Genomic DNA, 21,554 nt, shown 5'->3' on the forward strand with positions numbered 1-21,554 from the left:
TTTAATATCTTTAAAATATAATAATCTGTTATTTTTGAGAGAAAAACTTACCTCTTCTTGATGGTCACTTATGTTATAACATGCGAGGACAATAAAATCATTCCACCAGGCTAAGCCACCTGTCACAATCATATTTTGCTCCTTAAAAGAAAATTATAAAAAAATTTACCTTTATTTATGCGGCTAGAAATTACAGTAAGTAATACACTTATAAAATATTCCTAAGCAGACAATGAAAGCTCAAATTATTTCTGCTCTATTCTCTATCCCTCCAATTAAGCATTTCTCTTGGGCCTTTATTAATGATTCATGTCCTATTTTGAAAAAAAATAAACATTTCTGTAAGACAGGAAATACAGCATTCAAAAAAATTGGGTACCATGTAGAATCATTATTCCCACATTCAAAAGATCTTGGATTAAATTCTGGCTTTATCATTTATCAGCTGCTTGACTCTGAATCCTAGGTTATTATGAAAATCAGTGCAGTAACATATGAAAGCACCTTAACATGCCTGGTTCAGAGCAACCACCCATTAAATGTTAATTTCCTTCTCTTTTTCTGTTTGAGTCATGCAAAATCCAACTGCATATGTTTAGCTGCTACCCAAATATTTGTATCACAGACAAGCAGGGAAATGATCTCAAATTTTGTACAAAACCCATCATCAAGCATCAAGTACTTTATCAGAATTTACTTAAGACATAATCTAACATCACTTTAAATATTTTCTTTATTTTTAATAAGTAAACAGTGGCTTATAGTTATTTTATATTGTAGTTCTCCTATACTTTGAGAAAGCAGTTTTTAATTTAAAAAAGACTAACCTGGGTAATGTTTCCAAAAAGCTTCCATTTTTTGGTGAGTAAAGAGTAATGTGCAAAACCAAACTTGCCAACCACAGCAATATTCTGTCCAAGCTTATCAATAGCTGAAAACTGATTTTAAAAAAACAATTAAGAACTCTTCTTTGCAAACGTATACACTTTATTAGGTATAAAGAGCTTAGTATTGCATCAGGCAAATAGACTATTAATAAATGTTTGCTAATTGAATTAAATGTAAAACACTAAATTAAAAAAATCTGAATATTTATACACAAGTTACATTTGGCTACATTATAGATGTTATACACTAACAATTTACAAAGGATCAAGTATTACAATTTTACTTTTATCAATGCACCCACTGAAAGGCTCAATTCCCAGAATGCCTCTTGCAGCAAATGCTATCCAATGGAAGTTAACACCAATAAAATAACAAATAACTCACCCGTATAGGCCAATTGCTCTCTAGATAGGTGCTGGAAATCTATAGAAAATACCACATCAGTTTCGTAAGAATTCTGAAATGTATTTAAACTTAAAGCATTAACATCACAATATGAGATTCATTTTCCTAAACAATGGCTGAAGTGTTCCCAAATAATGGGTGTTACTAGCAGATAATACTTGGAATTTACCATTTATATACTAGCCAGTATTTCACATCTCCTGTCTTAATCATTTCACTATAAGTTTCTAGACATCAGATTTTTTTTTCCTGTACACTGTTTTTGTTTGTTTTAAATACTGAACACTGAATAAATTTAGACTGACAAAAGATTTTCAGAGAAGCAGCCGTTAGGGCAGCCAAGAATTGTGGATATAAATAGTTTGGGTTTGCTGATCTGAACCATCCCAAGACAATCTTATGTAATAAAATTAGAGCCTCGGCAAGAGTTCTGTTTTTGCTTTTTATTGGAAACATTTTTAGTTTTACATTTTTCTGATTAAAAAAGGAATTCATTCTTATAAAATTTAAACAATGTAAAAATGTACAGAGAGTACAAAATGAAATTCTCCTGTTACATCACTGCTCAGGGATTATTACCACTGGTTAGATTTTATCTCTAAGCATCCATATATATGTAAGATTGTGTTTGAGCTACTATTTTTTATTGGGGTGTTCAACTTATTCATCTAGAAAAATTTTACATATTACAGATATTAACTCTTTATCTGCAACATAAGTAGTAAAAATACCTTCTCGTGCTGTCTTACATCTTTGTACACGGGGTCCTTATATCACTCTAACAATTTTGAACTTAAGGAATCCTCTAAAAGCTATCAATGTAGATTAAATAAATTCCAGCTTTACTGAGACTGTGGCCTCTCTCTCTACTAGCTCATTAAGTAGTTTTCATCAAGACATGGTGAATGTGGGGTGAAAATTAACAGAACAATAGAACTAAGGAAAAATCTTCTGTTCCTTGAATAAGAGAACCTTCAATTTATTCAAATTTATTTTCATTTTACTCTAACAAAAAGAATTACATATTTTTTAAAAAGCCAAATTAAAAAGCCAAGTAAATGCAGTCAAACCTAGTAAGATTCTTTGTGTAATGTGAAGACAAAACAAATACCAAGTAAAAATAATATGCTGAAAACATCTGCATTAATCTTGATAAATTTATACAACTATTTGTTACACTTCAATTATTATCTAGTAAGCCAACCTAAATTCTAAGTAAATTAATAGCTTTTAGTACGTTAGGAAATTCTTAACTCCAGCGTTGGTTTGTGGAAGGTTACCCTAACAGAATTAAAGATAATAGTGTCACGATATATGCCTGAAGAATGTTTAACCTGTATCTTAACAGATATGCTGTACTATTCAGTCCAATTAATAAAATTCATTATGACAGGTGAAATTAGTTCACAATAATGGCAATCTGAAGTAATGATCAGGTGGTGAAATAAAAGTTGAAAGTAGTTTTGTAGGAGGCTGTAAGCGAAATTCTTTTTTTGGATGAAGAAAATAGTCACTTGGAAAAGGATGTACCTGGAGTACAAGTGAGCCAGTTACTCATGACACTAAAAAACCTGCCTCTTTCACCAAATCTTGGTGTGTCATAAGTATTTTCCATTTTTAAAATTAGTTTCAGGTGTACAAAGTAATGTAATAGACATTTAAACCCCTCATAAAGTGATAACCCATCCTCCAAGCTGCTACCCGTCTGACATCTTATATAGCTGTTACTGTACCATTGACTATATTCCCTATGTTGTACTCCACATCCTGTGACTATATATAACTATATATTTAGTTATAGTTGGCATTCAGTATTATTCTATTTCAGCTCTTCAGGTGTGTAGCGCATTGGTCAGGCATCGACACCGCTATGACGTGATCCCCCTGATATGTCCAGTACCCATCTGACACCTTACACGATCTTTACAACATTGTTGATTGTATTCCCCATACTAACTACCAATTTGTATTTCTTAATGCCTTCACCTTTTTCACCCTGTCCCGAACCCCATTTCCATCTATCACCCTGATAGATCTAGTACCTATCTGGCACCATACCTAGTTACTACAATATTATTGACTATATTCCTTATGCTATAGACTACATCCCCATGACTACTATATAACACCCAATTTGTACTTCTTAATCCGTTCCCCTTTCACCCATCCTTAACACCTTAACTTCTTAAAGAAGTTCCTCTAAGATTCCTTGTAATACTGGTTTAGTGGTGATGAACTGCTTCAACTTTTTCTTGTCTGGGAAACTCTTTAATCTGTCCTTCAATTCTAAATGATAGCCTTGCTGGGTAGAGCAATCTTGGTTGTATGTCGTTGCTTTTCTTCACTTGGAATATTTCCTGGCACTTCCTTCTTGCCTGCAAAGTTTGTTAAGAAATCAGCTGACAGTTGTATGGGGGCTCCCTTGTAGGTAACTAACTGCCTTTCTCTTGCTGCTTTTAAGATTTTTTGTATTTGACTGTTGGCATTTTAATTATGATGTGTCTCGATGTTGACTTCTTTGGGTTCATCTTGTTTGGGACTCGATGTGCTTCCTGGGCTTGAATGTCTACTTCCTTCACCAAGCTAGGGAAGTTTTCTGTCATTATTTCTTCAAATAGATTTTCAATTCCTTGCTCTTTCTCTTCTCCTTCTGGTACTCCTATAATGCGAATGTTGGTAAGCTTGGTATTGTCCCAGAATTTCCTTAAACTCTCAAGTTTTTGGATTTTTTCTTTCTGCTGTTTTGGTTGCGTGTTTTCTGCTACCTTATCTTCTACATCGCTGGTTGGATCCTCTGCTTCATCTAATCTGTTGATTCCCTGTAATGTTCTTCATTTCCATTACTGTATCCTTTATTTCTGACTCATTCTTTTTTATGGTTTTCATCTCCATTTTTATGCTTCCTATCTCTCTATTAAAGTTCTCCCTGAGATCATGGAGCATTCTTATAACCAGTGTTTGGAATTCTGCGTCTGATAGATTGTTTATCTCCATTTCACTTCGTTCTTTTTCTGGAGCTTTGTTCTGTTCTTTCATTTGGAACATATTTCTTTGGCTCCCCATTTTGGCTGCCTCCCTGTGTTTGTTTCTATGTATTAGGAAGAGCTGCTATGTCTTCTGGTCTTAGTAGAATGGTCTTATGTAGTAGGGTTTTGTGGAGCAGTCTTTCTGGTCACCTGAGCCACGTGCTTTAGGTGTGTCCTTTGTGTGGGTTGTGACCCTTCTCTTGTAGTTGAGCCTTGGTTAATAATTGCACATCAATGTGAGGGACTGACCTTTGGGCTCACTGGTTATGAGGACTGGCCTTGACTACAGTGGAAGAGTTGTTGTGCAGGGGCTGACCTTACAGCTCCAGCTCATTTTGAAGTTGTCCACTAGGGGTGCCAGCCCCAGACCACCTTGGGGAGGATCTACTGTAGGTCTACTTCAGCCACAGCCTGTGCCCCACCTGGGGCCACCCAGCGGGAGACAGAAAGAAACCCGCAGATGGCTGACACCTGTGCTGTGCTTGGAAGCGCTTTGAGAGTCCAAGCCACGAACCAAGGCTGGCTACTGCTACTGCCAGTTTAGGGTTGCTCCGCCAGAGGAACAGAACACTCTCAAGCCAGATGCAGCTTGTCTGGGTTCCGGGAACCTTTGAGAGTCTAGGAAAGTCTGCAGCTTGAGCAAAGGCAGGCGGTTTACATGAAAAAGCTGCTGGAAACAGTCTTTGTGTGCCTGAAAGTTGGGCAGGTGGGGGTCTCGAATCGCCAGGGCAAGGCGAACGAACTGCGGAGACTCAAAAATGGCAGCCACTTGTGTCCCCGTGCCGGGAAGGGAGAGGGCTCAACAAAGAAACAATGGCCTCCACCAGCTCCTGTCCAGGAGAAAACCACCTCTCCAGCCCGTCCCAAGCCAGACAACTCAATTCCCCACCATATGTCCCTGCCACCTTTCCAGCTGCTGCCCCAGCGCTGAAGCTCAGAGCGAGTGATTCCATTGGTGGGTAAGTCTGCACAGTTCCTTTAAGAGGAGCGCCTGTGAGTGCAGCTGCTCTCCGTCTCAGTCACAATCTCCACTGGTTTTCACACACAGAAATTATGGGGACTTCTCTCCTGGCACTGGAACCCTGGGCTAGAGTGGGGTTGGGGTCTCTTACCCTTCTAGGGGATGGTGAGGGACACTCACAGCCAAAATAGCCCTCCTGATCTTTAATGGTCACAGGTGGGTGTGGGACCAGCCCATTCCGTGTCTCTGACCTGCCTACCAGTCTGGAGGTGGCTTCTGCTACAAGTCCTTAATTGTAGGACTTATAGAAGTGGCTCCAGTTCAGCTTGATTTTAGGTGATTCTCAATAATGGTGGTTTTGTAGATTAGTTGTAATTTTGATGTGGTTGTGAGAGAAGGTAAATGCAGCATTCACCTACTGCGCCATCTTGGTTCTTACGGTGTGTCGTAAGTATTTATGAAACGTGTGGGTGGTTAAAGTGTGAGGTGGGATCTCACTGCCAAAGTGGATTCCAACATAAAGAGTTTCTAATAATGGGAACCTAGGTTAAAGCTTATCATATGATCATACTCTGATGAATATCCACAGGAAAAAACAATTTATTCTTTCATTCTCCAAAAGTGTATGAGGTGCCACATATGGCAAATGGTTTATTTTCAAAACTCAAAGTGTAAGTTTAAAATACTTTATTTCTCATGTAGTTTTGTCTCTGAAGATGTAATAAAATGAGAATAAATCTTTTATTTTCTTATGAAGTCACCTTTACTGATCGGTGTCACCTAAATTTTGAGCTCTCCCCCTAATGCCAAGAACCGGAAATGGCAGAAGTAAGGAAAGAGGCAGCTAACGAATAATGAAAACACTCAGCTCAGGACTGCATTCCTCAGGGCACCAGTCATACCACAGCACTAAGACACTGAGTGCTAAGGAACACAATCTGTACTCGCAACACCTTAGGATTCTTCAGTCTCTCAGAGAACCTAATCTTTCCCCTTAAAGTCATTCTGCTAAAACCCTGTCTCCTGCCTAGACTACTTTTGTCTGTAACTGGTGAGACAGAGTCCTCTTCCTAGCAGATTTGACCTATGTCAAATACCATACCTGCTACATTTGATACACATTGCAGGAATGAGAGCAAATCGTTTATAAATCAAATAGCCTTTTAAATTCTCTCTGTTAACTTCCCTAATGTAGTACCTGACACATTTTGTAGGTGTTTATCTCCCACATTTTGTGCAGATTATTCTTTCCAAATAGTTAGCCAGGTTAACTATAAAACCAGCATTTCAGAACACTGGATGATGATGATTCACACATCTTTCAGAATACGAGTATTGAGTATTAAAATAAATGGCAATCAAAGAAGGAACATATTCTAAAACCATAAGGATGTTGTCCTTTAAAAAATTTCTATTTGTTGTGCTCTGTCAACAAACTACTCCCTAAATTTTAAAAATCTGTAGTTAGGAAAACTAAATTAAAAAAACAACAACAAAAAGCACCATTTCTACCAGATGCTACTAAGCCTGTTTGTGACAAGTAGGTATTTATGTTGTTTTAGTTAAAGGAAAAAAACATACTTAACATAGAATCTTTTGATCAGGTAACTAATGAATGTAAGGTAGAAGGCTTAAACAAACAAACAAAAAATTCAGCAATCCAGATGAGGAAAAGACAGAGCAGAAGAATTAGTTGGAGCTCATGTGATGAACTCTTAAGTTGTACAAAAAGCATACAAAGTATGAATCACGCAAACAAAGCCACTTTGATGGAGTATGTGGGCACTTATCCTCGACAAGAGCATATGTTGAAGGGGGAACTAAACAGGTCCCTTGTTTCTTCAGTGAATCATTACTAATGGCTAAAACGCCTGAAAGGTAAAACATTAGCATATGGACACTGTAAACCACCCTACCAAAACACCACTATAACACTGCATTGACTCATGTAGCTGGAATGCCAGCAAACAAAGTATAGGACAAATGCAAGTAAAAAGTTCCAAATAGGCACAGTCTAGGTTTTAGCTCAAGGTCAGCAGCATATTATATGATTCAACATTTAGTACCTAGGTTTTAAAATAGGTTAGATTGTTACTTTTACTTTAATTTCTATTATGGTAAGGATGAGTCTGCCACTACTCTGCTGTGTGACCTTCGGCAAGTTGCTTAATTTCCCTGAGCCTCAGTTTCCTCATGTTTAAAATCCATTTGGACTACATGATCTCTAAGGTCCTTCCAGCTCTAAAAATTCTGTGAGTCTATAATAACTTAATTGTTTTGAGAGTACAACTCTGGCATTAATTTTATTAGTTTTCAGGACACTAAAAAAATGAGGTAAAACTAGAGTTAAATACATTGATCTTTATGAATATTTTAGATATCTGAAGAACAGAATGACAGAGGAATCTTGCTATACCTACTTTGTCTAAAGTTTTAAAATCAGTGTTACAAGGCTTGTAATATGGGATACTTCAGAGACGGCTAAGGATCACGGAATCACTGAATTTTTGAGCTGGAAGGAAATTCAATTTTTGTTATTGCCTGATGGATTTTTGAGTTCCAGACCTACCTTCTTTGATCCTCTGCTCTACTTGGCTCTCTGGCAACACAGACCTGGCTAGGCAGAACTGGCATTGATGCTAGGTCAGTGTAGAATGAATAGTTCAAAGTATGGGGAAATGAAAATAGCAGAGAAATGGCTATAGGAGAGAAGGGAGCAGTGGAAAATTTTAGTCAAGGAAGTAGCTGATGCAGTTTTATTTAAAAATTGTTACTAATTATAAAATGGTATGCACATTGTTTGATTTTCTGAATTTATTAATGTAAGTTAAATACATTTTATTTTAGTGTATACCACATGTCAATGTAGGAGATATTCCTCCTTCAATTTTTCACATGATTATTCTTCTGTCTCTCATTACCTCCACTCAGAGTCAACTGAAAGTAACACGGGAGCTGAAGTAAGCTAGTAAGGTGAAAGTATAGAATGTAGAAGTAAGACAAGGAATTGTGGAAACAGAAACTGACTAAAACAAACGGATGCCCCTAAGACACTTTGGTATCAAAAGGGGAAAGAAAGCACTCAGGACTTTGAAACTGTGTGTGAAAGTTTCTTTCAAGAAACTTCAATTTACTGATTTACTAAATTAATTTTATTTGGTATCAAAATTCAGAATCAATTTTGAAGCTAAATGCCAATTTGTCAGAATTACTAAAAGAAACTGCTAACTTAAAGTTACATCAGAATGAGTAAGTAATTTGGAACAAGATTAAGCAATAAAATTAACAATAAGATTCTAGACAGATTACAAGTCTGCAATTTAGGTTTAAATCCAGGCAACTAACCTCAATATGTCCCCATTAGGACGATAAGGTCAGCTGCTGCACAAGGTACTACTTCAATATTACTTTCCATGAAATCACTACATTTTTGCCTACGCAAATCCACAGAGCTAAATTTATACCAAAAGAAAGCTGGAAGTAAAATAAGCAGTTGTGCTCAATAAAAGAGCAAAACATAAACTTCCAGCTTTTGAAACTTCACTAGTAAGGGACTAAAGCAGGTAAGGATACACTCTACGTCAAATGGAAAGAGAGGAAGGAGACGGCAAGACAAGAACACAGAAAGGCAGGACACGTGACAGTCAAAAAGGTTAAAAAGCTTCTCAGTTTTCTAAACAACAGGAAATATTTAAAAATCTGCTCCAGGTGCTATCTTACCAAGGACTCAGTCAGTAGTCAATAGTTACTGAAGACTTACTTGTACCACATGCCAATGCCGATGTCCAAGTAAAGTGCTTAAACCCTGAGACTCTAAACCGCCGTCTGCAAACGAGCTCTTTTCCCGACTGGGCTTGTGCTTAGAGTGTGCTAAAGAACTCCTGGGATTCTGAGTTTGTGAGGCCTCTCCACAGTTCAAGTACAATCGATCCTCCCCCTGAAGCAACACTTGTTCTTGATTACTCTAGATGAGGGCAAAAGGAAGCAGAGGGGCAAAGAAGGAAAGCAAATAAAAACAATTCAATATTAGGTAGGGGACGGTAAGTAACAGATCGATTTCGTTTTATTATAGGAAATGTACCATATATCTCAAGGCTAATTTTCCTCACAGAGGACAAGACTACAAAATGATCTCATGCATTGTTATAGAGGGAATGGGCAACATTTTAATGATTATTTCACAGTGTAAATAAAATCTTTAAGTCACTTTATCATATAGATTCCACAACATGCCCAGCTTTATAACTGCTACAGCAGTATCTTTTATCACTACTCCAAAATTGCCAAGCTATGAGAGATTTTCCATCTGAAAACTGAACCTAACTACTCACTATCTATAGTTTACAAATTAGTTTCACATAAAATACCTCATGAGTGGCAGCAAGAACACATGTCTTGTCAAACAGTTTGAGATGTATGCTCACTCATGCACCCACATGGCAAGAACAAGGGCTGAATTAGGAGGAGGACAACTAGGTGCTGGAGGATCTTTTAAACCACAGGGAGAATTGTCCTGGATTAGAACAATTCAATCATCACTTGGTAATGCTTGGTTAGGGCCCAGGACTGTGCCAGGTGCTGAGGATATTTAGACAAATACGACAGTTACTACTCATAGTGATTATGTCCTGGTTTTCAACCAGAAGGCCAAGTGTTCTCAAACCTGGACAGATTCTTCACAGACTGCTCAAGTCAGACAGCTCAGCACCCCAGGCCCTCACCTTTCCATTGTAGTACAAATGTTGTCTTGACATAAAATTCAGGGGTGCTTTTAAATTATTTGGAATGGGAGAGGGAAGGAAGAAATACTCTATTCTTGTTTTTCTGGGGATCCTTATTCTTCAGCTACAGTAATGAGACCAGAGATCTAGGCTATTTCCACATTCTTTCTCAATGTGTTATAAATTTTAATTGTACCAAATATTTAAAAACCCAATATTTAAATTGGTGGCAGATATTAAGACATGTACCCTTAACATGTAACATATACTGTTATTACATATTAACAATATATAATATTAATATGTTATTTCAGATTGATAAAACATGAGGAATTTACATTATAATGTGGGGCAGTGTTTTCCAAAGCAGGTTTCTACACAGATGATCTTCAAGGTGTTCCTTAAACATTCATTGTTAAAGAAGCTTGGGATACACTGCTTTTTATACCCCAACTCCTGGATTGTCATAATGCACATATTAAAGACCCTGGAACCCTACGATAAAGAAATCTCTACAACTTTGTTTAACTCCTCTATGTCATACTTCATGACAAGAGAACTTTTTCTTATCCTGGGCAATTGCTATTGATATTTCTCATAAGTAGTGTTTGGTGGAACACACTTTGGGAAATGCTATTCAGATAAAGACTAAATTTTATTCAAATTATTCAAGTAAATCTGTAAACATTGCTTTCCCTCAAGTTGCTTGTGATCCTATTAAAAACAAAACAAAACACCAAAACCTGCTCAGAAATAAAATTTTGGTGTAAATTTAACAGAAATTAAAAAGAAACACAAGAATCACAGAAAATGTAAAAAAGAAGACAACATGCCAATTTTAGGAATATACTCAACACATCTGTGTCATAAGGAAGAGTCTGATACTCTAATAAGAAGGCTACTAAAAAAAACCCCAAACCATTTTAATTAAATAAACTTACCATACAAGGGTTTACGGTGAGTACACTCTTGATAAACTGAAATAGCAGAATGCCAGGCTGTTTAACTATACTGTTGGGGTCAGACTCAATTTCAGCATTTTGAGAACCAAATCCGCTGATAACCCATAGGTGATAGCCTTCTGCACCCCAGCTCTTGGAGAGAGAAGGAGGGGGAAAGAGAAGAAGGGGGAGGGAAATGAAAGCAATAAAAAGTTTATTATCCTTTTCTAGCTTCAAATATTCAAATTCTGAAACAACCATCAACAGCATTCATTATTAATAACTTCTGAAGGTTAGAGAAACTGAAAATGCAGACAAAAATCACACCTACACCTACGACATCTTTGCTATCTCCCGTGGAAAACACCATCACTGGCTGTTACATAGAACAGTGAAAACATTATATATCAATTTTAACTTCAAATCCTAAGAAATGCTTACTGCTCTTTGTAACTTCTCCATTAATTTAACTGACTCTCAAATACAAAGAAATTGCTTACAGAGGAAGACCTATGTCAAGCTGAAGCTTGACAAAGAAGCACCCAAAACCGATGGCGTTTTGGTCTGTGACTGACTGCTTCGATTTTTAGTCTGTGACTGAAACATCAGCTTGGTGAGGCTGGTGACACTGGTTGTTGCACGCCATTCAGAAGCACTGATCAGCAGTTACAGAAATGGTGTTTGTTTGAAACTTATTTTAAAATGGAGGTGGGAGAGACAATAAATAGGGTCACTGGTGGTAAAAGGCTGGGAACCACTATTCAAGGTCACCATGGTGGTTTTAATTCTTCAAGACTGGAGATCAGAAAATTCACTCCTCTGCAGAACATTCATAATCATTAATTTCACAAAGAAGGTACATAGAGGGTATAGTAAGAAAATGTTTTTATGTAAAGACAGGGGTTACAACTGTTTCCTACAGAAACTCATGAAAATAGGTAATAAAAATACTGTTATGACATTGACTATAATTCTCTTGATACACATCTATGAAAAGTTTTAAAAGTATGCTCAAGCAATGCACAAGTGCATGCCCTCCAGGAAAAAGCCAATGAGCATTTATTTCACTTTATGTGAAAAGAAAGGACGTCAAAAGAAGTGGGTGCTGGTGAGTCACACAAGAAATGGAGGTATGCTTTACCATGGCACTATGTTCACAAAGATGACAGGGGCTTGCAAAACCAAAATCAAATACTGAAAAACAAACAGCCTCCTGGTTTTTAAAAAAACTCTTAAAGCAAGAACTGCGTAAGACGATTCTACTGAGACTAAAATAGTTTTGTAATTTTGTCAGACCAACGTGAGAAAAAAAAGAAAAAAATTCCAAGTGTTCCACACTATACCAATATTTTATAGAAAGTACTTACCATAGAGTTGATCTTAAGGGGATCTTTTTTGGTACCATCTGACCTATAACTAAAACAGAATAGAAACCTAAGGAGTCTTCTAATTACAAACAATATTTAGCTTTAATTTTTTAAAAATCAAATTGATTTTGTTCCTTCAAAACAGAAATACATAATGCATGAAAAGTAAGACTGCTGGTTAATACACCTAGGTGTATTACTGAGACACAGTCTTCCAGGTCCTAAGCAAGTGTGAAAGGGTCATGCGGTTTGGGAACATGTGTTCATTTTGTCAGGACTGAGGTTCAGAGTAGTATGTGAGGTGGACAGAATATCGACCCATCCCTATCAACCCAGTAGGTTAACCTACATTAACCCAATAAGATAACCTAATTTTCCAATCCTACTAGCTACTTATATACATGGCTTACCACTCTTATTAGATAATAAGCTATGTGAAGATAGAACCATATCTTATTTAGCCTTGAATCTAACATGCTATCATATATACAACAGGGATTCAATAAGTAAATGCATTTTTATTAAATGAATAGTAAGTTTTTAAGAGAATGGATGCTTGGAGAATCAATACATCATGAACAAATTAATTCTGAACCTCACAAATTGCTTTGGGATAAGAGTCAAATAAGGCAAAAGGGTAGCTACTGTGTTTCCCCCAAAATAAGACCTACAATCAGCTCTAATGCATCTTTTGGAGCAAAAATTAATTATATTATAGTAATTATATTATAATTATATTATATATTAATTACATATATATATATATATATATTCAATTATATTATAATAAAAAAGACTGGGTCCTTACATTAATTTTTGCTCCAAAAGATGCATTACAGATGATTGCCTGGCTAGGTCTTATTTTCGGGGAAACATGGTATATGACACAAAGTTTCCGTGTATGTATATTGTCTGAGAGATAATGGAGTTATTTTATCTAAAATTTGTCTTTAGTGACTCACGCAAAATCTCCTCCAAGTGTACAAATCAGCTGGGCTCCAAATACACTCCATAAAGAAAGACCTCCATATTCCCAGGTCACTATTACAACACTATTGTCAGGAGACCATCTGACCAATTTAACAGCTCCTGTTTTGTTCCAAATGTCTGTTAAGAAATTGTGAGAAGAGTTAAAAATAAACGATTGCTTCAGAAATACTTTTTTTTCACAGTGTATATTTTCAAGTTGAAATAAGCAGACAGGCACATCTACTTTAAATAATGAGAGGAATCCTACTCATTTGGGGTTATTTAAAAACAGTAAGGACATTAGCTATGACCTGATCTAAGCAAAACAAACTCAGTGGCCAAGTGATTTATAAGAAGTGAAAGCTGTTTTTGGCCACTTGAATAACTACAACTGTGTAGTCTTAAAAGTTTTTAGCTTTGGGCAAATCAGTTTATGTAAAATGGGGGATAACACCTCACTCGAGTGATTCAATATTGAATGTTAAAGTACTTTACAAAGTATGAAGTGTTTTAAAATGTAAAATGATATTTTACCACTATCTTCATGCTTTACTGGCAATACCAGAGGGATTTAAGTTATAATAAACTGAAATTTAATCTTATCTTACGATTAAGTGAGCAAACTCCAGATTGAGTACTCCAGGTGCTCGTATCTTCTTCTAACTAATAATTATTCTTTCAACCCCACATACACTAATTACTAAATGAGAAAATTTCATTGTGTAGTAAAATCCAAGTTTCTTTACTATAGAGTTAAACGAAACATGCCAGCTTTTCCATCAGCAATTAAAAAAAGATCTATAGTATCACTTTCTTTAAAATTCTTTCCACGTGCAGTATTAAATTTTTGCTGTAAGTACATTTTGCAACAAAGAGGAGGTATACAGATTTCAGCCTACAGAAGATAGGCTTGATTAACAGGGTAAGAACTTTTCTCCTCTGCCTAGGTTTGAATCCTCACTTCAGCAATTTCCAACATAATTCATGTATATGAATAACTGTTATTTATGTAGGTGAAAAATAAATGGGAACATACATAAGAAACATATCTTGTCTGTATACTTTACACTTGTCCAGTAGAAATTTAAAACGAAACCAGGAAGAACCATATAAAATCAAACCAAAGTTTACAAAATGAAAGTAATTTCATATGTAAGGAAAAAAAAAGTGTAGATTTATATTTATTGTCATGAAAAGATGTTAATGTTCACTGAAAAAGGCAGGTTAAAATAAGTATTCTATTATTCCACATAAAAAAATATATATGCATATGTACATAATATGCTTATTTTCCAAGCATTGTACATGTATTAAAATCCAATTGTAGAGATATACAATAAAATGCTAATGGCGGTAACCTAGTCTTCAGGTAGCAGGATTATGGGAAATTTATTTAGATGGTAACCTATGATGAACATAGATTACGATAATCTGTAGGAGAAAAAAATTTTAGAGTAATCCAAAGACTTTCTGTTACAGAGCTGAACTTCCAAGATGAAAGGAAGATCTTCAGGAGCCAAAAGAAAAAAACTGAAAGCAAGACTGGTTAGTGCTTGAGCTAAGGCAGCCTGGAATGGGGGTGGAAAGTGGGGAAAAAGGTTGGAAATACAGGAATAGAAGATTGGGATGAGACCTAACAATGACTAGGGAGTTGGGGTTTCACATCCCAAACACAAAAACAAAAAAGGGGTCTCAGGCCAGCACAAGTCTGGAAATCAGAATGGAAGCTGCATCACGTAAGGACTCCTGAAACACTGCAATCTGTACAAATCAGCTAATAGAGCCAGAAAACAAAAACCAAAAAACAAGGAAGCTTGTTCTCTGTTTGAGACGTAGGAGGACAGTACAAGTCTCCAAGCAGGTTTACAGCCTAAAGTTATATGACTCAAGGAGGCGGAATTCTCCCACAGCAAAGACCCCAGTGAGAGGCAGTAGATAACCCAAGGGAGAACAGGCATTCCAAGAGCCTGAGTAAAGAGAACCATCTGAAAAACTCAATATAGTGCTGTGTAACAGAAGCAATCAATAGAACTTCCTGCAAAGATGTAAATGTTCTGTATTGGCTTGGACCAATAGCCACTGGCTACATGTGGCTATTAAACATTTAGATGTGACTATGCAACTGAGGAAATAAAGTTTTAATTTTCTTTAATTTCAATTAGTTTAATTAAAATAACCACATGTGGCTGGCAGCTACGATACTGGACAGCGCAACGTAAGTATGGATAAAAGAATAAGCAAATAAAAGGGCCAGAAACCATAATCAAAACACACATTACTCTGTTCATATAGGTTACAGCAAAAACTGTCCTTAGAGAAAAATACTATGTGCAGAAACTTTAAAGGCTATACAACAAGAATGATGAAAACTTAAGGAGCAATGCGTCACAGGAGGGAATAGCATTCTATCTAGTTCATAAAACAAACAAACAAAAAACGATTTCATTTGAACCGTAGCTTGAAAGATGAATATGCTCTCCATGCAGAAATACAGGACATTTCAGGTAGAGCACAGTAAGAGACAAAGACTGACTCTCAAGGACCTACAGGTAGTTTGGCAGTTAAGTAAAGTGTAAGACTGCAGTTCCCAGCCTGTGTGCAAAGGTATCCCACAGCACTGCAGAAAACTCACATGGGTGTCACTGAGATAATTTTCCAAAGAAATACAGTGATATAAACAGGAAATGTGGGTGATTGGACCCAATCTGATTCCAAGATTTGAGAAACTGTACAGTATCCTGTTAGTAAAAAATAGTGTTGAAGAATAAAATTAAAATGTTTTCTTTCCATTTGTGTGTATTATTTTTTGAAAATGCTACTAGGTTGCTAGGTTATAGATACCTATTAAGTTGTTTAGATCTAGCTACTTAATAAACAGAACTTTTCATATTTGTATTTCTTTTTACATTGGGGTATTGTGGTAAAATTACAGAGACATAGAATAAGGCCAGAGAGAGTGAACCAAGAAATAATGCCAGAGAGATGGGGCAAAAGACCTTACATGCCACATATGTGGTAGACACTGCTGGTTGGGTAATCCAACATCTATTCCCATCCTTATTCTCCCTCACCCACTTCTGTCATAAAGGCTTGTTTCTAAGGCAGCTGTGTGACAAAACTGTGGCCAATTAGATGTGAGTGGAAGATAGTTAGAGCAGGTAAGAGATGGGGATGCTTCTAAGAAAGATTTTGCTTTCTTAATCAAAAAACTTAAAAAAAACAAAACCTTGTTTCCTCCTTTCTTCTTGACTCAAATGCAGAAGTAACGCTTGGAGCTCAGGAGCTACCTTGTGACTTTGTGAAGAAAAGGCCAAATGAATGCCAGCAGCACCTTACCTCTGGATTTCTTGCTATTTGAGAAAAATAAATCCTATTTGTTTAAGCCACAGTTAGTTGGGTTTTCTGTTAGTTTCAATCAAAAGCATTTCCAGTGACACTTAATCCTGTGGACAGGATTCACTAAAGAGTCACTAAGGGGTTCAGAAAGATACTTTTATTTTGTTTACTGTTGTGTATCCAGCACTTAGAACAGTATCTGCTGTATAGCAGGCACTCAAACAAGTACTTGTTGAATGAATAAATTGAATTGGAAGATATAAAATAACAAAGCAATGAAATCAGGTTAAGAGACCCGAGCAAAGGAATATAGGGGCTAAAACTAAGTGTGGATAGATAGGACTAAAGGAAAGGATAAAAGAAGTATCCCAGGAGCCCCTCTAGCTACAGAGAAATCCTTGGGTCACACAGAATATTGTTATGTAATAATACATGTTTTAACATCTGATCTATAGCCTTCATTATTTAAAAATCAGCATTCACTACACATACCTATACATTAAAAATATTAAAATATGAAGGAAAAAAAGTGGACTCACCAGGATATTGTTTTGCTGTTAGCTCTAGTTTATGAGACAGCAGCATAGCTCCAGTGGTGTTATCTATTGTATAAACCTGTACAGAACCACTGTGAAAAACAAACAAACTTTAAGTAAAAAAACAACAAAATATATATAAGAAGCAATATTATGGGAACTATTATGTTTTGATGGTAGGAATGTAAACTAGAACAAAACCATTTTGTAAATAATTTGCAGTCATCTCATAAATTTGACCAAATGTGTATTATGTAATCCAGCAATTTCACCTCTAGATATAGCTCACAAATATCCTTATCATATATAATGTTCATTATAGTATTGTGTGTAAGTGCAAAAAAATGAAAACAACCTGAATGTTCAGCAATAAGGGAAAGGAAAAATAAACTATGGTATATTCATATAGTAATATACAGCACTGAAAATGAATGAACTTTCGTCACATGCATTACAATGAATACACACACACACACACACACACACACACACGAGATGTAGTATAATTCTGTCTCTATACAGTAAAAAACATTCAAACATAGTTAAATATATTTGTGGTAAAAACGCAACAAAGAGCAAAGAGCAAATGTATACAAATTGCAGATCAGTGATTTCAAGATTAACTTTTTCTTCCGCAATGTTTGATCTGGGTCTTCTTTACAACTTCCACGTTTCAGTTTAAGACTCAAAAGGGACCCTCTAGAGATCTCTGGAGTTCTCTTTGTGCCGTTCTCTCTTTGGCGTCTTTCCTGTGAGCCCTAGCTGCTTTGGTCTTCCCAGACTCTCATTTCCATGTACTCAACTCAGGGAATCTGCCAGGCTCTGTCTCCCCAACCTCATGCTATACCCTGGAAACTCTCTCAAAGTAATTAAAGCTGGGGCATTTGTAGAGTTTTCTTATTTTATTTCTCATCTTTCAGAGATCACTGTCCTTTGTTGCCCGATGTCCTGTCTTGAATTCAAAACACCTGTTTCACAGTTTTGTCCATTTTCTTGCTTTTATTTGTTTGTTTTTATGTGGGAGAGATAATCTTATCTGTTATTCTGTCTTAGTCAGAGCCCAAATGCCTTAGAACAGATATCTTTCCAGACTACCCGCTCAACTAAAACTCTTCCTGAGAGACAGTACTAAGTGGCTAGCAGGTTTTTGCTTTGCATCTGACAAACTGTCAAGTGCTAACTCTGGGTTGCTGAACTTGAACAAGTCAATATTGAGGAGTCCAAATATTTTTAATATGAGAAGTAGGTGCTAAGTCAATAATTACAAAGACTGACAACCCTTAAAGTATTCTATATTGCCTATATTCGTTAAATTATTTTTCTTTCCATTTCTTATCAGCCCATTGTTAGAGAAAAAATTTTCATTAAAAGACACTCAAAGCAAAGCAAAAATTATATGTCTATATGGCTATGACCACCGTAAGTGATCCAATTTAGCATCATCAGTACTGAGACAATGACGTTATTGCTACATAATGCCACAGGAAGTACACAACATCATGTATGACAAAAATGTTTAACCAGAATCTAAACAAACCTTTAAATATTATATAAAGTTTAAGAGTTAGATTGTAAGACTGATCCCCTGCCAATTGGCATCCTAAAGGAAAGGTGGCTTCTTACAGAACTCTGAGGACACCAGCTACAGCCCAGTGTTCAAGGCAATTAATCCGGGTAAGTCTGGCAGATCAGGGCTAGAAGCCACTCGTCCTGTTATGTCCCACAGCTACAATCACCAAACTTTCATCCTAATCCATGACCATGACAGGAGGGCTGGTACTCTCCCTACCAATGAAAACTGAGATGACTGAAGAAGGCTGCAGGCCAAGACTCTGCCCTCATCATCCTGGGGGCGGGTACCTGCCTGGATTCTCATGTGTGGCCTTGCTAGGCCCCTGGCGCTAGTCCTGAGTGTGGGCATCGTGAAACTGTCCACACGCCCCCTGCTCATGTTTCTGTGAGTTCCCCCTAAATCCTGATGGGAGAGTTTTCTGGTCATGGACTGGACAGGCTCAGCAAGAATTAGCTTCAAGGTTCCAGTCAGTAAAGGTGTTAGAAAAATAAATTAAATGCCACTATAAGGAAAGAAGAGAAATTTAGAATGTAGGACACTTTATAAACTGATTTGAACTCTTAAAAAAGTTGTCTTAAAAATAAGAAATAAGGTGTACGGATTGTTATAGGCCAAAGGTGACTAAAGAGAATAATAACCAAAAACAATTCCTTAATTTTGAACAAAGGAGCTGTAAAAGAAATTTTGGCTAATTTGAATATGAATTGAGAATTAGGTCTCAGCAGGGATTTATCATTAATTTTCTCATGTATGATAAAGATATACTGGATTTTTATAAGAGAATGTCTCTTTTTTTGGGAAACCAAGAAATAATGTAAATGTCCATTAACAGCAAATCAGATAAATTATGGTATATTCACTGGAACACTACTTATAAATCAATCAAAAAAGTGATTTCAGCTACTCGCAAACAACACTGATGAATTTCAAATGTTGACTGAAAGAAGCAAGATAATGTTAACAGAATATGGTTCTACTCATATAAAGTTCAAAATCAGGTAAAACTAAATCATGCTCTTTAGGAATGCATACATGGATGGCAAAACTACAAAGACAAGGCAATGACCTCACAAAAGACAGAAAATTGGTTACCTTTAAGTAAGTCAGGAAAGGGAAAGAAATTATGATTAGGAAGTAGTAGGGGTAAAATGTGCTATTTCTTGACCCACTTGTGAACATGTGGGTGTTTCTATTATACTTACTTATAAAACTGTGAATATTTAGATTATGCACTTTCCTGTATGCTTTCATTTTACAACATGAAAGTTAAAAAGGATATTATAAACTTTAGGCTAATAAATGACTGTATATGAAAAAAACCAATTCCTAGAAAAACATAACTTGCCACAATGACTTAGGAAGAGAGAAAAATCTGAATCTTCTTAAATCTATTTTTAAAACTAAATCGAATCAGTACTACAAAAAATTCCCACAAAGAAAATTCTACCTTCAGATGGCTACAATAACAAATTTGACCACCCATTCAAAGATGAAGAGAGAAAGGAACAAATCCTTCCTTAACTTGCTTTAATTGATAGAAGAGTTAGAAACGAGCAGCGTAAGAAAAATTATAGGTAAAATGTACTCATGAACATAGATTTAAATATTCTAAACAAAATGTGACCAAATCAAATCCATGAATATTTTAAAAATGCACGCTTTTTTTTGTCTTGCACTTAGTTAAATTTATTTATATTTCTACATTTACCTCCTCAGTGAGAAGCAGTGTGAGGTGGATACAGATTCCCCATTTTACAAAGAGATTATAGAGAGTGTAATGAAGGTGGTGATTTTTAACATGTATTATTTATGCTAAAAAATACTGTTACTTAACTTGTAGCTGGAGATTATACTAGATGTATGTTCTGTAGAACCACTAAGTCTCATGTTGAGGGTAAAATGGAATTTTATATTTAAGAGTTGTGGAGATTAAAAAGCACTATAAACACTGTTCAGGCACTACTGCTATAAATATCTGATATTATCTTTTTACTTGAGCTAAATATAAGATTGACAGTCAGGTATCTTTGCTGTTTCCTAATGTACCCCAAGTACTTATAATTGTGCCTGGCACATGGCAGACACAAAGGTATTTGTTGAATGAATAATTTGTATTCAATTTTAAATTAGTTCTAAAACCTACATTATTTGAATTAAAGCAAGAAACTGACTTTATGTATGAGCTTTAAATTTGCGCGTTAACTAAGGCACACCCACTAATTCAAATCAATGTCAACACTGATGTTTTAAAAAGGATTACTTAAAAAAAGAAACAGAAAATACCTTCCTGATCCTCTGTTAAACAATAAAGAACCTAAATTTTAACTAATTTAATTTTTTAAACTTGTAACTCAACTTCCTACCACTGAAGAAAAGCTCACTTTTACAAATTAAAATATTCAATCTCCAAAATTTGCCCTTTAGATTTGCTTCAATCTAATAAAATATTTTTAGATTTTATATTAAAACCGATTCATAAATTATGATAAGCATGACAAAGTTTACAAGTGTATTAAGAATAACCTAATGTTTAAAAAAACATTTTTGGCAATAACTTAAAATGCAAGAGTCTGTATCAATTACCTTGCACAACCAAACGCCATTAGTCGGTATTTGTTATTTACTGCTACACACGTTCCATCAACAACATCTTGTGGCCAAACTCCATGAAGGTGCTATAATAAAAACAGTTAAGATTTAAAAAGCTTTCTCCAAAATATAATAAAAATATAATGTAATCAATATAATTCTTCAATAAATACACAATTTTACAGGCTTTATTTGTTTTCATTTGGAGGGAAAAATATTCCATCAGGACTTCTATCTGAATT

General features: G+C 35.8%; 1 protein-coding gene across 3 annotated transcripts in view; it reads right to left on the reverse strand.

The window, feature by feature from the left end:
- RIC1 (RIC1 homolog, RAB6A GEF complex partner 1) overlaps positions 1-21,554 on the reverse strand; it is a 96,052-nt gene that overhangs the window by 18,855 nt on the left and 55,643 nt on the right. For all 3 annotated transcript variants that reach the window (XM_033122619.1, XM_033122618.1, XM_033122620.1), the window contains 9 exons: positions 21,307-21,398; positions 17,154-17,242; positions 13,272-13,416; positions 12,310-12,358; positions 10,943-11,095; positions 9,041-9,244; positions 1,273-1,311; positions 828-938; positions 52-141 (listed from right to left, as the gene is read on the reverse strand). In XM_033122619.1, coding sequence (XP_032978510.1) covers positions 52-141; positions 828-938; positions 1,273-1,311; positions 9,041-9,244; positions 10,943-11,095; positions 12,310-12,358; positions 13,272-13,416; positions 17,154-17,242; positions 21,307-21,398 — 972 coding nt within the window. The remainder of the gene's footprint in view (positions 1-51; positions 142-827; positions 939-1,272; positions 1,312-9,040; positions 9,245-10,942; positions 11,096-12,309; positions 12,359-13,271; positions 13,417-17,153; positions 17,243-21,306; positions 21,399-21,554) is intronic.

The sequence above is a fragment of the Rhinolophus ferrumequinum genome, chromosome 12 (assembly GCF_004115265.2).
Source record: "Rhinolophus ferrumequinum isolate MPI-CBG mRhiFer1 chromosome 12, mRhiFer1_v1.p, whole genome shotgun sequence".
NCBI classification, from domain to species: Eukaryota; Metazoa; Chordata; class Mammalia; order Chiroptera; family Rhinolophidae; genus Rhinolophus; species Rhinolophus ferrumequinum.